The 15871-nt window shown below is 41.1% G+C and overlaps 1 protein-coding gene across 2 annotated transcripts in view; it reads right to left on the bottom strand.

Annotated features, from left to right (window-relative positions):
- Positions 1-11624: 11624 nt before the first annotated feature.
- USH1C (USH1 protein network component harmonin) overlaps positions 11625-15871 on the bottom strand; it is a 43354-nt gene continuing 39107 nt past the window's right edge. For both annotated transcript variants that reach the window (XM_068685162.1, XM_068685163.1), the window contains exons 19-21: positions 15532-15641; positions 14783-14838; positions 11625-13030 (exon numbers count right to left, since the gene is read on the bottom strand). In XM_068685162.1, coding sequence (XP_068541263.1) covers positions 13018-13030; positions 14783-14838; positions 15532-15641 — 179 coding nt within the window. In that variant the 3' untranslated portion in view covers positions 11625-13017. The remainder of the gene's footprint in view (positions 13031-14782; positions 14839-15531; positions 15642-15871) is intronic.

Below are 15871 nucleotides of genomic sequence, written 5' to 3'. Positions count from 1 at the left end.
TGAATGGGTACTCTCCTGCGCCCACTTGTTACATCACCAAAACCAGTGGTGTACATATTATTGACTCAAACATTCATTTTGTTTCCGATCTTCTACATGGCAAGGACAGTTAACGCTACTTCTCTCCATCTGATCTTCACAGGATGACATTTTCTTTACCAATTATTTAGGAACCCATACTCTATTATTGCAATACAACATACACAAGATCTTCGATACTCTTCCAGCATCTTGTAGCTGTAGCTACACGTATTTTGTCTCTATCGCGGTCATCCACTTCTCATTCAAAAAAAAAAAAAAGCCAACATTTTCAATAAAAGGTTTGCTTTTCCTTTTACCTGCCCACTTCGTTACTCCACCTACAGCTCTGATTCTTCCTGTACTTTTTTTGGAGGGTAACCAAGTACCTCAGCTTCAGTTAGCTTGGTTGGTGCTCAACACTTGAAAATATTTTAAGTTGAGCTGAAAAATACTGAATCTGATGTAAGTGTAGAATTTCCACATGGTCTCATTGATCACATTGTAACTTATTTTCCAGCATTTAAGCAGTTAATATTTTTAGTTGTCCCCGTATTGTGCTTGTAATACAAGTGTTGTGTTTTCCTCAGGAGAATAAGTTTAGTGCCGTGAAGTATCTCATGCCAATAAACAACTCACGTATTGGCTCTGATGTGGTATTCTTTAGTAAATGTTATTTTAGTTACTGATTTAGTTAAGCACCTTTGTGATGCTTGTATATAAAAGATTTTTTTTGCCTGCTTATACGACAAGAATCACATGCAGTGACAAATAAATACATAAACTGTGTTAATTTCTGAAAGATAATAGGGCTAAAATTCAGTGGCCTTTCTAGAAACTCTTCCAAACCCAGAAACTACTCTGAAATTTTAAATTGTTTTTTAAAGATTTTAGAAAACAAAATGAAGTTCCCCTCTTGACTTTTTAGACTAGAAAACATTTTTTTTTTTTGTTATGCGCATTCAAGTTGTAGTTAGCAGTTTTGTTTATCTACCACCTGGGAACTGGCCCAGGTTATCCTAGATTTATCCAGTAAAACTGACACAACTATCAGAGAAAAACTTAGACCTATTGATTCAGACTTGGGTTTGGAATTGCTCTTGTGCAGCTATTTGACAAATGTATGAGAAAATAATGAAAAGAAAAAGGGTTGCATTGCAGTTTAATGAGGTTTTGCACTAATCCCTTTGAATATGCTGCAATACGGCATTTATTCTAGCTCTTAAAACAGCAACAAATCCCGCTGTGGATTTGTTTAAATAAATCACAAGTATGCACAGAAAAGCTTGATCCTGTAAAGCCAAGACTTTATTCCCTGCTGTGTTTTATCATACCGCTAATTAATTGCCATGGGCCTACAAGTCACATTTCAGAAAGCCTTCCTCTTCAGTTCAGCACACATGCAGACTACATTTTGTATTTTAAGAGGCTCGAGGGAGTTGAACAATACAAAAAAAAAATAAAATTACTTTTTAGTTAGTAATTTAACTCCCAAGCTAATAAGAATCTTTCCTATTGTTTTGCATTTTTTCCATGAAGATTTTGTGTGCCCAGAGAAGAGCTACGAAGCTGCTGAAGGGCCCTTGGAACACAAGTCCTATGAGGAGCAGCTGAGGGAGCTGGTTTTTTTTTTTGGTCTGGAGAAGAGGAGGCTCAGGCCAGTCCTTATTACTCTCTACAACTGCCTGAAAGGAAGGTGTGGGGAGCTGGGGGTTGGCCTCTTCTCACATATAACTATTGACAAGACAAGAGGGAACAGCCTCAAGTTCTGCCAAGGGTGGTTTAGGTTGGAAATTAGGAGACATATCTTAGAAAGAGCAGTCGGGCATTGGGACGGGTTGCCCAGTGAGGTGGTGGCACCACCGTCCCTGGGGGTATTCAGTGACGTATTTCTTAGGACCATGGTTTAGTGGTTGACATTGGTAGTAGGGTGATGGTTGGACCAGATGATCCTGAAGGTCTTTTACAACCTTTATCATTCTATGATTTTAAACCGAAGCTCATTATTTCTTGGAGTAATACATTTCGATTACACATAGCAAAGCACTGTACCTACACCCATAGGTTTGAAGGCTTTGCATGGAATTAACCGTGCTCTGTGTCAGTGTTACGGGGCAGCAAAGTCCTGGGTGTCCTCACTTATGCCAAATGGTTCCACAGGCTCAGCCATCAAATCCAGATGCCAGATCAAAGCCAGAGATCTGTGCTTTGGGTAGGGAATCTTCATGCTCTCACTCTTTTGAGAGGATCAAGTGTTTTTTTTGGCAAAGAAAAAAAGATAACTTTGAAAAAATGATAGCTTCAAAACTTTCCTCTGTTAATGAAACTTTGTACTACTTTCTGCCCTCAACAGCAGGAAAAAAATATTTTTTGCCATTAAATGTCCATAGATCCTGCCCACAAATTTATAAAAAACCTGAATATCAAACCCTTAAATCAGTGTACGCTAACAATACTAAAATTGGGCAAAAAACATGCAGCATCAAGGGAACTAAAACTATTTGCATATTCGGGTCACATTCAATCACTATTTTTTTTTTGCCAAAACAAAGAGGAAAATAATCTAAATATAGTGTGTTCTGTTTTGATTTGTTTTTGAGGGAATGAAATAAATGAATCTTTTCATTCAGTAACATTTCCCTCCCCACCTGGGATTTGACATTTTTCTATGGAAAACATTTTCTTTTCACATTAACTCCCACTGACTCCATTAAGCAGTCCAGCCACTGAACTAGAAAAAAAAAATAATGTAGTCAACACCTAGGATTTGTCCTTGTGTCACAGGAAAACAAACTGCCATCTGACAGACATGCTCAGCACCCCCCTAGAGTTCCTGAGAAGAGGATTAGTTCATTTGAGAATTAAACACCAACTTTGCAGCAGAGCTCCACTTGAACTGCACCAAAAAACTCACAAACCACTAGAAAAAAGCAGCTCAACATGCCCAAAAATGGGAACTGTGTGAGGACCACGGGGAAAGAAAAATGGCAGGATGCTTAATAGGAGTCAACAAGAAATTAAAGCAACAATATAGGTATCTCCATACAGCAAACAACTGACTCCTCACAGGGTTGCTCCTTGAAAATTGTAATTTTGGAGCTTCTAACTAATGATGGGGTCCGCAACAAAACTCTGTGCTGTAATTCTGGAAACTCTTGGAACAGGTCCAGAGGAGGGCCACTAAGATGATCAGAGGGCTGCAGCACCTCTCCTAACAGTTCCTACAATGCGTTGAAGATAATTTTCTGACACAAGCGGTGGAGGAGCCAACGAGGTGGGGGGTGCTTCTGGACCTTGTTGTTACCAACAGGGATGGGCTTGTTAGGGATGTGAAGGTTGGGGGCAGCTTGGGATGCAGCGACCATGAGATGGTGGAGTTTAAGATGGAATTTGGTGGAAGAGTAAGGCAAAAAGTAGGATTGCTACCCTGGGCTTTCAGAGAGCCAACTCTGACCTCTTCCAGGACCTACCTGGGGGTATCTCATGGGCTAGACTTCTAGAAGGCAAGGGTGCTTGTGAGAGCTGGGCTACATTTAAACAACACTTCTTCCATGCTCAGGATCGGTGCATCCCTCAGAGTAGGAAATTGGGGAAGGAGGGCAGGAGACCTGCGTGGATGAGCAAGGAGCTCATCGAGAAGATAAAAAGGAAGAAGAAGGTCTATGAAATGTGGAAAAAGGGCCTGTCCCATTGGGAGGAGTATAGGAGCGTTGTTAGGGTCTGCAGGGATGTGACGAGGAAGGCCCACCTGGAGATGAAGCTGGCAAAGGAGGTAAAGGATAATAAGGTTTTAAGTATGCAAACAGTAAAAGGAAGACTAGGGATAATGTGGGTCCCCTGCTGAAGGAGGAGGGTGTCCTAGTAATGGGGGATGCTGAGAAGGTGGAGATATCAAATGCTTTCTTTGCTTCAGTCTTTGCTTCAAAGACTACCTCCCAGGACTCCTGGACCCTGGAGGAAAGAGAAAGAGTCTGGGAAATGGAGGGCTCCCCCCTGCTTGATGAGGGAGTGGTTTGGGAGAACCTGAGTGGCGTCGATGCACAAAAATCCATGGGCCCTGAGGGGATGCATCCACATGTGCTGAGGGAGCTGGCAGAGGTGATCGCCAAACCGTTCTCTATCATCTTTGAACGGTCCTGGAGAAGAGGAGAGGTGCCTGAGGACTGCAGGATAGCCAGTGTCACTCCGGTCTTCAAAAAGGGCAAGAAGGAGGATCCGGAAAACTACAGGCCAGTCAGTCTCACCTCTGTCCATGGAAAGGTGTTGGAGCAGCTTGTTCTGGAGGCCATCTCCAAGCAATTGGAAGTGAAGAAGGTTATGAGGAGAAGTCAGCATGGAGTCACCAAGGCGAAGTCGTGCTTGACCAACCTCGTTGCCTTCTATGATGGCATCACCAGCTGGGTAGATGGGGGGAGAGCAGTGGATGTCATCTACCTTGACTTCAGCAAGGCTTTTGATACTGTCTCCCATGACATCCTGATAGCAAAGCTGAGAAAGTGTGGGATAGAGGAGTGGACAGTAAGGTGGGTTGGGAACTGGCTGACTGGCTGAGCTCAGAAGGGGGTGGTGATCGGCGGCGCAGAGTCCGGCTGGAGACCTGTGACTGACGGTGTTCCCCAGGGGTCGGTGCTGGGTCCGGTCTTGTTCAACATCTTCATCGACGACCTTGATGAGGGAATAGTGCCCACCCTCAGGCTGGGGGACGACCTGCTGGAGAGGAGCTCTGAGGAGAAGGACCTGGGGGTCCTGGTGGACAACGGGTTGGCCATGAGCCAGCAGTGTGCCCTGGTGGCCAAGAGGGCCAGTGGGATCCTGGCATGCATTAAAAGGAGCGTGGCCAGCAGGTCAAGGGAGGTGATCCTCCCCCTCTACTCTGCCCTGGTAGGGCCTCACTTGGAGTACTGTGTCCAGTTCTGGGCTCCCCGGTACAAGAAAGACAGGGATCTCCTGGAAAGAGTCCAGCAGAGGGCCACAAAGATGATACGGGGCCTGGAGCATCTTCCCTGTGAGGAAAGACTGAGAGACCTGGTGCTGTTCAGCCTGGAGAAGACTGAGAGGGGATCTCATCAATGTATATAAATACCTGAGGCGTGGGAGACAGAGGGATTTGGCCAACCTCTTTTCAGTGGTGTGTGGGGACAGGACAAGGGGCAATGGCCACAAGATGGAGCCCAGGAAGTTCCACACCAACATGAGAAAGAACTTCTTTGTGGTGAGAGTGACGGAGCACTGGGACAAGCTGCCCAGGGAGGCTGTGGAGTCTCCTTCTCTGGATGCCTGGACACCTACCTTCTCCTGTCTGGATGCCTACCTGGGCAACCTGCTCTAGGGAACCTGCTGTGGCAGTGGGGCTGGATCTGATCATCTCGAGGTCCCTTCCAACCCTTATAATTCTGTGATTCTGTGACTCGTATGAAGAAAGGTGGAGGGAATTGGACTTTTTTGGCTTGGAGAAGAGAAGACTCCGGGGAGACCTCATTGCAGCCTCCCAGTACTTGAAGAGAGTGTATAGACTGGAGGGGGAATGCCTGTTTACATGTGTTGGTAGTGATAGGACAAGGGGGAAGGGTTTTCAAGTAATACAGGGGAGATTTAGGTTAGAAATTAGGAGGAAGTTTTTCACTCAGAGCGTGGTGAGGCACCGGAACAGGTTGCCCAGAGGCTGTGCAGGCCTCATCCCTTGAGGCATTCGAAGCCAGGCTGGATGCAGCTCTGGGCAGCCTGCTGTAGTGGTTGGTAACCCTGCCCAGAGCAGGGGTTTGAAACTAGGTGATCTTTTAAGATCCTTTCCAACCCAGGCCATTCTATGATACTCATACAGTGCCAGGTACCTCTCAGCCTAGTCCATGGCTCCTCAGTAGGCACCCGGTCAGCTGCATGCGGGCACAAATGCTTTGCCTTCCTACTTGATATCACTTACAAGCATGTCATGACCATCTACACAGGGCACTATTCCCAGACTCAAGTTTCCCTTCCTATTTGAAATCATTCCCAATTCTTTCTTGTGGTTGTAAGTAGCCTGTCTCGGAATGCTTTCCCCAGGCTATATTTGTCTTTTGTGATAAGAAGGCAATGTAAGAGTGGAAACTTTCTGCATGTCTTCCCTTTAGCAGTCCAAATGTGAAGGGAGACATCGTGCCCTGAAACTCAGACATAAAAGTTTTTTGTGTACAATCATCTGCGGTCTGATTTTCATCTACAGAGAAGCAGCAATTAAGTGAGCAAAAGAAGAACAGCCACATCCAGCTGGAGAGCACCGATAAGCAATTATTTTCTCACACGTGCCCAGGATGCATCCTCAGCACAGGCTCAGTGTAATTGACCAGAACAAGGAACAGATTTCTACGTATTCCCAATCCCACAAACTGTCCATGGCTTCTTTAACAGTTGCAAACCTGCCTAGCCTATGATACAGGATATCACCACATCTTAACAGAGCACTGGCCATTTTCTCATTTACTTGCATTTTTGGGACATGAAGGCTAAAGATACTGTCAGTTGAAGAATGGTTCGTGCTAGAATTAGATTAAAACTCGGCCCTCACCAACTGCTTGGCAACACAGGTCACTGCCCCATGATTAAGGGAATACATCAATAATGACTAAGGAATAGTTAGAATAGAATGTTTGAGCATTATTTGCTTTCTAGTAAAATGGTGACATGCCTCATATACATCACTTGCATTGTCCGAGAGAAAGGAAGGGGCAGTGTTTTGTTCCTTTGTGTCATTTATAGAGGTGGGTGCTTTTCTCAGTTTAGTTACTATGTTGTTTCAAACATGCCTGTTCATTTACAAATGGGTTTAGATACACCATTAGAAAAGGTACCACTTGCTAATTATACGACTGAGAAGGTATGACATTCTTAAATCATTGCACTAACACAACAGAAAACACTTCTCTGCATCTGTTTTTATCTGGCTAGAGGTATGAAATGTGAATGTTCACATAGCTTAAAAAAATAAAATACAGCTTGACTGCAACAGTGCAATGTAGGATGAAATCATTACGAGTAAGCCAGGCAACTTAATACATTCAAATGGCTTTGGCCTGTGAACTATCCAACCACAGAATATACTCACACACTCCATTTTAATCTCTTTTATGAGTATTAAACCAAATTTGTTGCAATCACGTTATCTATTTGAAGAGGAAAAACAACCTTACAAGATCACACTGTACCCACCTGTTAATCCTGAAATCACTGTTGAGATTTACGTTGGTTAGACTTGTTTCTGAGGATATTCTCTCAGTCTCGACTTTATTTTTGTCTTTGTTATTCACAGCTAGTGTCAGACCACAGCGTGCCACATGCACTGACTTATTTATAAGAATGTTTATTTATTGGAAAATGGAAAATTTGCACATACCCAGATGCATGAGCTATGTTATGGGGAAGCTGACTTCCCCCGTGTGAAGAAAAAGAAACCCAGAGTCAGGAGCACAATGGTCACACCTCAATCATCTCAGTTTCTTCTATTCTCTTAACCAACCACCATGCCTTTATGGTGGTTGCTGTCTATTATAAGTGACTGCTCTGAACTGGAATCATCCCATCCAGCTTGAAGAGCTCTTCAGTTCTTCATTCCTGCTCTGTGTGCCACTCCTGTGCTCTAAGACCCAGCTGTCTGACTTTTACTAAGGAACAGTACGCAATTCTTTGCATCTTACCTGGCTGGTAACTTCACATTTAGGGATCTGCTTAACCACAGGTCTTTCTGAATAATGAAAATGGAAAACGCAGCTCTCCTCCTCTCTCTTTCTTTGTTCCCCCTGGCTGCTGGAATTGCTACTGATCAGGCAGTGTTCTTGGTTCTCCCTCCTCTGAGAATTTTAATTTTTATGCTGGGAAATACGGGTTACAAAACAAAAACAAAAACAAAAACAAAAAACAAAAACAAACAAACAAACAAACAAAAACAAACACCGTTACTTGAAAAACTTAGTTTCAAAGGATAACTTTCAAAAGCTGTTTCATCCTATCAAGCAAATAGTTACCACAAGAGTTTGATCAAAGCTTAATTTTAGTGCCTTAGTAACAGTGGGCACATTCTCCCTCTGTTCTTATTTACGCTCTCTCTGCTGAGTGGCAGTAACACTCAAAAGCCTCGAGCTGTTTGCCAGCATCAACATCTAATCTCGGTACCCCTCGTGCTACAGCATCCACAACAGTTTAGGGGAAAGAGAGAGCGAAGAGAACAAAGTCAGATAAAAGTGACTTGAAGCTTTCACAGGGTTAGTGGGAAGGTCTACATGAAGAATAACTCTTAGCATCTTTCTTCGCACTTCCCTATTGTTTAGAAAAGTCCTTGACCTCAGAGAAATTGCCTGATTTCCGTCTGTACTTGGTGTATGCTGGGATGGTCTTGGTTTCTTTCTCCCAAACTTTCTTTTAAGCACCATATAAACAAAACTGCTGTAGCTGTTTAAAAGTAATGAGTTCTACTGATGCCTGGAAGAGAAAATGTGAGAAATGATAACAGGAGGTCAAGTCAGAAAAACAGGCAGCTGGGAGAAGGAACAGCTTTTAAAGATTTTTTGAGAAAATGAAAAGGGATTGAAATTCAATATGAATACTAAAACCTCAGCATTAACAATAAAAACTTTCCATAATAAGCATCTCCAGGGATAAGGCATCCTTTGGAGTTTGATTTCAGGCCCCAATCCAGCAAAGTACTTAAGCCGGTGAGTAGCATTATTGAACTCAACCTATGTCAATGGGATTGGCTCATGCTTAAGTTTAAACATGTACTTAAGTGCTTTGCTGGATCCAAGCCATGCTTGTTTGAGGCTATGGTTACCTTATACATGGGAATTATCTATCAAACACAATTACCTTTCAAATGGGTAAGGGATATGCAGTGCTAATCATGCAGTGATACTTGGTGAAGCAGCTATCTGAAGTTCAGGCAACATTTTTTCCATGTAGATACTCCGACTTGAACACTAGCTGCTTGCACTTAAATATCCAAGAATGGCCAGGCTGAAAAGTACTTGATAGAAATTAATTTCTTTAAACTTAATTCCAGTGCTTGTTACACCAAGTTTAGTGCCTTCCTCAGACATCATCATCATCCAATGTAACAGCCCAGAGAACATTATTATTTTCAACTTTTTTTTTTTTTTAAACTATGATCTTCTGAAATCTAAACATGCTTCCAATTTCAGACTGTTCCTTTCTAGAGAACAGAAATATTATCAATTGCTTTACATTCGTCTATCTCTCCTTCATCTTACGTGTTTTCAGGAAAGATCAAAAATAACCCCAGTTGCCTTATTTTAAATACACGTGGGGCCCCTGGGTTCCACCAAAGAGCTGTATCCTCCAATAATGCAGGGATCAGAGTTGTAGTAACAGAAGAAGAAGTATTCCACAGCAGAGGCCCACAGAAAAAAATAAAAAAAATAAAAAATCCCCCAAGAACGGGAACAATAGTGAAAGAAAGTGGGTAGAAAAGGAGTGGAGGGCAATTTCAGTATCACAATCAAACTCCCATTCACATCAATACAGTTATCAGGGGGTGGAAGGTGTCCAAGAGTTTCACAGCAACTACCCTGACTGCTTTAGCAATTCCAAGGCAACACAGAGCTAAAGCATACAAAGAGCATGTATCAGCTGTTGTGCACAAAGTCCTTTTCAACCAGGTATACCTACTTTGACATGAAACTATCGTTCTCCATCCTGTTTTTACTGTAAGAGGGTTTTTATCAGCTTATTGGTATTCAGAGGTCAAATCTCATACTTGTGAAGTGCTGAGATTATTTACATGTGTACTACTCAGACTGATTAAAATACCCTGTCATATATACAAATATATCATTGCACACAGCCTTTAGGAAAACCATAACCTCTTCGAAATGTACTTCTGCTTAGATGCCATGGTTATATTATAAATAATGGCTAAATTTTAAGTTCTTACATTGATGGAATGCCAGTAATAAATAGATCAAAGATTTCCCAATGCTAGTGTCCGTGAACATTAAACAATGGTATTTCCTATTCTGTAATGAGTGCCATGGTTCTGATCCATAAAGCCTGATTTTTTTTTTGCCTGCCTACAGGCACGCACAGGCTCACAGAGCAGATGTGAAGTCACAAGTCTCTAGTGTAATTCCTGCTCCAGTTCAGCAACTGTCAGGGTATGCTGAAGACAAGTCCGTGACTAACGCAGCCAAGAAATTCCTGAGAGAATAAGAATGATTGTTAACTGTTCTGAGAAACTCTTCCTCTGGGTTATTATCCCATAGAGGGAGAGACAGTGGGTCTTAGCCATCTTAACCAAACAAACAGCTCTGAGAAACTAAACATATTCCCTCTGAGATTACAGAAAATAAATAATAATTTAATAAAAAAAAAAAAAAAACACATCAGCATCTTATGTTAAAAGCAGTTAGAAGCACACACGATACTGTCAGTGAAGCACTTGGACTTCTTCCTGCTTTATGCATCAGATCAGAGTTTCCATACTCCCAAAGGAAACGAAGCATCAGCTGAATAAAAGAGAAAGTCCCATGTACCCTACAATTATCTTTTCATAGCTGGTTTGATTGAACAGGAGCGAGGCATGGGCACATGCAGCAACTTTTACAGCCACCAGAAAACAATGCAGTGGCAACTCAGATGGGCAGCTGTTTTAATGTTTTATGTCTGGGACACTCTGCTTGTAAAAGCCAAAGGAACCTAAAGGGATGTTGCCTGAAATCTGTGTGGTGTTGTCCAACTCTTTGAGCTAGCTGACAAATGAAAGATGTGATTTAGTCCCAGGGCACTACAAGGCAGAAATAAAGCAAGTGACTACGTGACTAATGGCGTAAGACCATTTTGAGATTTCACAAGTGTCAGCCTCCAAACACCACCTCCTTCCATAGCCATCTTGACATAGGGTAAACACGCAACGTAACAGTTTCTTACATATATATTAAGTAATTTCCTCAGCTGCCTCTCGTGCATTTTAAGCTGTATCCAAGCAAATAAAACTAAGAAGCAAAGCTACAACTCAACTGTTGGTACTCCCACAGATTTCTCAGCTCCGTCTTCTGTGCTCCTTTTCTCTCTGGAAAAAAAAACCTGCCAGTAAAAGTATTTCTCACCTCTACCGTCTAAGTTTTCCATGTTGGTTCTTATGTGCCAGGACAGTGATTAGCACTATCCAACGCTGGTTGCAGGCTGCAGTTCATTGTTGGTGCATTACTGTGGCTCTGTTTGCTGGTACATAGCATCGGAGCATCCCTTAAGAGAACATTTGATAGCATCACTCTTCTGAATTGTCATGCAGTGCAGATGGTCGCAGAATGTAGGCAAGTGGGAGCCAGAGCAGGAGGAGGAGTACATCCTGCTTCAATTTCTCCTCTAGTACTAATCTTGATGCATTTGGATTAGGCTTTTGGTTAGGATGTCTACAGCTCTGGTTGGATGCACCCAAAGATCCAACAAGGGAAATGCAATGGAGCAGCTGCACTCGGCAGCATTACAACCACAAAGTGACCAGATTTGCCCATAAAAACCCAGTAAATGGGTCTGTTATGAAAAGATCGACTGAAATCTATATACTTCAGCTCATTAACTGTTATTACAGCGTACAAACCTGCAAACAAAGAGGAAACGACTTCTTCCATTTGGCATATATGATTTTATTTCTAGATTAGTTGTGAGAGTTACAGTGTTAGAATGGTGAAAGCTTGAACATGTGTACCCTGCCAGACAACATCATTGGCATACTGGAACAATACCGTGAATAAAACAAAGGAAGACAACAGAACTGTTTATCTCCATACAAATACAGACTTCTCAGGAATGTAATTGTTATTCTCCCGTGTTACAGACAGGAGGGCTTCCAAATGGTGAAATGGCAAGACTTCAGCGGGAATTTGATACGCTAAAGAGCTTTAAACTTTAGCCGTCATTAGTCCAGATAAGAAAAATCTAAACACACTGTGAAAAATGGTATACAAACTGGCAGATCCGAGGAAGGAAGGAGGACTGTTACATTTCCAGGGAGACACCTTGACAATATAAAGAAATGACTACATCTGCAACTGTAATCAGACTTATTTAAAGTCAGGTTAACGTAGATGTTATGGTCTGGAGGAAGTTACTTAAACAGAAAACAGTAACCCACAGTGAAATATTACTTTTACTGACTGCAAATTTATTTGTGTGTAGACTCACTGAGAACAAAGTACTTAAGTACAGACTGAATCAGACTGAAATTTTCCACCTTTGACTATATGAGAGATTAATTTTTACCACCAACACGATACTTGGTACCATAACTGACAACACATCATGATGTTATCTGGACTACTTGCTAGCTATTTACTTCGCTGATAGAGAAGACCCTTGATACCACAGAAGCATCACCAAAATTACTCCATATAATGCTCACACTCCTGGTATAATTGGTGTAGAAGCCCTTCTACAGGCAGGATTTTCATAATCAAAACAACTCACAATTGGGCAACAGAAACAGACATTAAGAGAGCTACAAGGATATCAGTGAGAACAGAAATTACTCATATACGTCCCCACTTCCCCATGGAAAATCACTATGTACAGAGTAAAAATATAAGCTTTCTCACACCCAAACTGGCCTGTGAACGTGTAATCACAAATGTTGCATGTGGGAACAGACATCTGTGTTCCATCTTCATTTGTCATTTTGGTGTATATTTCTGGGAAAACTGGAAGATAATTTTCAAAATTTGTCTTCCCAAAATAGAGAAGAATAGATTTGAAGTTCTCACAGATACAGCTATGCTTACTGGCTGTCCTTCTCAGTGGGCTCACAACAAATTTCTTTGTGTATGTCCACAGAATGATTTGAAATTACTCAAATTACCTGAAGAACATGAAGTCTCTAGTTCAATTTCCAGATCTGACTGTTCACATTTCTTTCAAATAAAAATGCATTTTATGTGGCTGTTGATATCCTATTAATTTTCAGAGCAGCAGGTGTCTGCAGGGGGAGGACTTCATTTCTTAAGCGTAACCTTCCGTACTTTAAAAAAATGTCCTAAAGAAAGCGAAACAGATGCTGTTAGCTGTAGTGCAGCTTTTGTCTTTCTGTCAAGCACAATTTTATTTAACTAGGTCTCAGCTGGACAATTTTGATTTGTACTGTTAGTAACAATCGAGAAGACCACAAATACCACATGCAAATAAAATATCTTACCCTGGTTTTCTAGAGATCTATGACTCTACTTACAGCTATTAAAGTACACAGAAAACATACATAGTAAACTGAGTTTGTAAAGCAAGGATAATTTTAGGATAAACCCCAAATTTAGTGACAAATCAGCGTAGGTAAGCTTCAGTGAAAACCAGAGTTGTAAACACTTGTTCAGAAGCACACTGTTGTACGATACAAAAGGAAACTTGTTCTTTGGACAAGCCTTAACGATGAAGTAATTATTTATTTATGAATCCTCAAAGCCACAGCAGTGGTCCACAGATAAGAACAAAGTACTAGATTAATCCTAAATGCTTAGGCAGGGCCTATTCATTTCATAGTCTTGCAGGTGATAAACCAATCCTGTAGAGGACCTCCAAGGGATATTACAAATACATTTTTTATTTTTTTATATATTTTTTATTTTTTTTAATAGGACAGGCATGGCAAAAGCCCAAAGAACACTCCAGCATGCCAGGAACAAAAGCAGAGTGTGGCATGCAATTGATAGGCAGGCACATGCTGGAAAAACAATACAGCCTCAAAATGGACAATCATGGGCTGGCTATTCACCATGAGGGGACACTGCAGTGCCTACAGCTGCAGGAGATACCCTTGTCTGTACACGGGTGCACTGCCTTCAAAAACCTTTTTGTGTGTGTTCGGACTGACTGTTGAAGAGGGATTAGTAGGGCTAAATATACAAGATATAATAACAAAAAATAATAATAACAGTTATTTTCTGACTCGTTAGCTTAAACAATTTTACAGCAGTCTTCAGTCAGTATTAGCCAGTAAAACTGTGTACTGGGTTACAGCAATTCATAATGGGTATCCTATACAGAACAAGATTCAGGGTTAACAGTAACTAGAAAACTTTTCCTCTACCATTTTATTTCGTAGTAAGGATATCTTGAAATCTTTTCTTTCAATCAAACTAGGAAACATCCATCTTGCTTTTGAATCTTTATTCAAAGTAAGGCAAGGGGTATCAACTTGATACCTATATCAGACTACATCATGGTGTCTTGTTTCATACCTATGCAGATTATCTTTAAAAATAAAGACTCCGTGAATGTCGCCAATTGCCAAGACAGAAAAGTCACTTAGCCCTTTTGAAAATTTTACACTTAGGTTGATTTAGTCAAGGATAGTAACTGCAATCTAATTTAAAATGCCCACCCCACCAAAAAAAAAAGGAGATGAACAAAAACCCAACAATCAAACACCACCACCACCAACAAAATCCCATCACAGAATTAAATGTTTGGGTTTGATGAAGAATACTTATGGGCATTTTTGTCTTCCTATTATGATTCATGGGATCATAGTAAACTATCCAGACTTAGGATAACCAATTTCTCCAATAATAATAATAATAATAATGAGATTCACCATTTTAAGAACTCCGGGAACCACTGCTGTAATGCGTGATAGCTACTTATGATTAACTAATTAGCAACCATGTGATGAAGAAGGTCATGTAGTCCATAGGAAATAAATACTTAAGGCATTATCTGTCCAATAAAAAGCAAACTGTATGAACTGCTGTTCCTAGCCTTTTGATCACCGGACAAAGAAAGCTTATGCACTTACATTTCATCGTCATATTCCTTCGGAGGTGACACTGCAATGACTAAGTCAATCCAATCCTGCAACAAAAAAGCACAAGCACATGTGTGCTGCTAAATGTTCCTTTTAGAGGTGGTTAACGGACCACTATGGAATATCAGATAGATAACCAGAAAAGCAATCTGTTCCTGGAAAACCAAAAGGAACATGTCTCTATAAAATATTTGTATAGGAATACAGTTTCAAGACCGAGCTGTTTGATTTCTATCCTGAAATTAAAGAAAAATCTACTGATCTTGCAATAAGCTTTGAAAAAACAGCCATTCTAAGTAGCATACTGCATTTGGTCATCATAGTAGTTAATACAGTTCTTGCTGAGAAGACACTCACTCTAGCTGAAGCGCAGCATCATTTGTACACTAAGAAATCAAAGGTTAGATAAGCTATTATCAAAGTTCCTATCAGCTTCCAAGTCAGCTTCAGTATTAGCGATTCTACAGATATATGTACTATCCACACTCGGACTGCAATGTGTTTAAATACTAATCTTGACATGTGGCTAAATGCCATAAACTTGCAGAGTCAATTACAGCCGTGATTTTCAGAGTTGCTGTATACCATCATCCTCTGCAGATTTCAACTCACTTGGGTGGCATGGCACACCTGTACTTTTGACATTTCCAACCTTTTTCCTATTCATGCGACAATGTCACGAAAGACAAGAGAACATGATGAAAGTTATAGGTAGAATGAAAAAGTCTAAGTGTACTTACCCCACCCATGTTCCAAGCTTTTGCTAGAGTTGCTTGTGCTTCTGCCAGCCTGCTGTCAATTAATATCTTGCCATTTACAGCCAGTATTTCATCTCCTTTCACTATGCCTCCTGGTGGCAGACCAAAACAGTATACATACATGTAAGCAAAATAAGTTCTGTGACAGATTTCTCTGATGCAGTACCGAGTATAATGAAAAACGTAGTGTCTTCACTAATGTGAAGGCTTACACTGAAATTTGACATAGACAAGAAGGTTTGCTACAGGCAAAGGCAAAAGGGATTTTTAGGTAGGCATGGACGAGTCACTCTAATCTCTTACTGATTATGAGCTGTAAGAA

Source organism: Anas acuta, chromosome 5 (genome assembly GCF_963932015.1).
Source record: "Anas acuta chromosome 5, bAnaAcu1.1, whole genome shotgun sequence".
Lineage (NCBI taxonomy): Eukaryota > Metazoa > Chordata > Aves > Anseriformes > Anatidae > Anas > Anas acuta.
The sequence above is the reverse complement of the archived record's forward strand: the minus strand, read 5'-3'. Positions and strand labels throughout refer to the sequence as shown.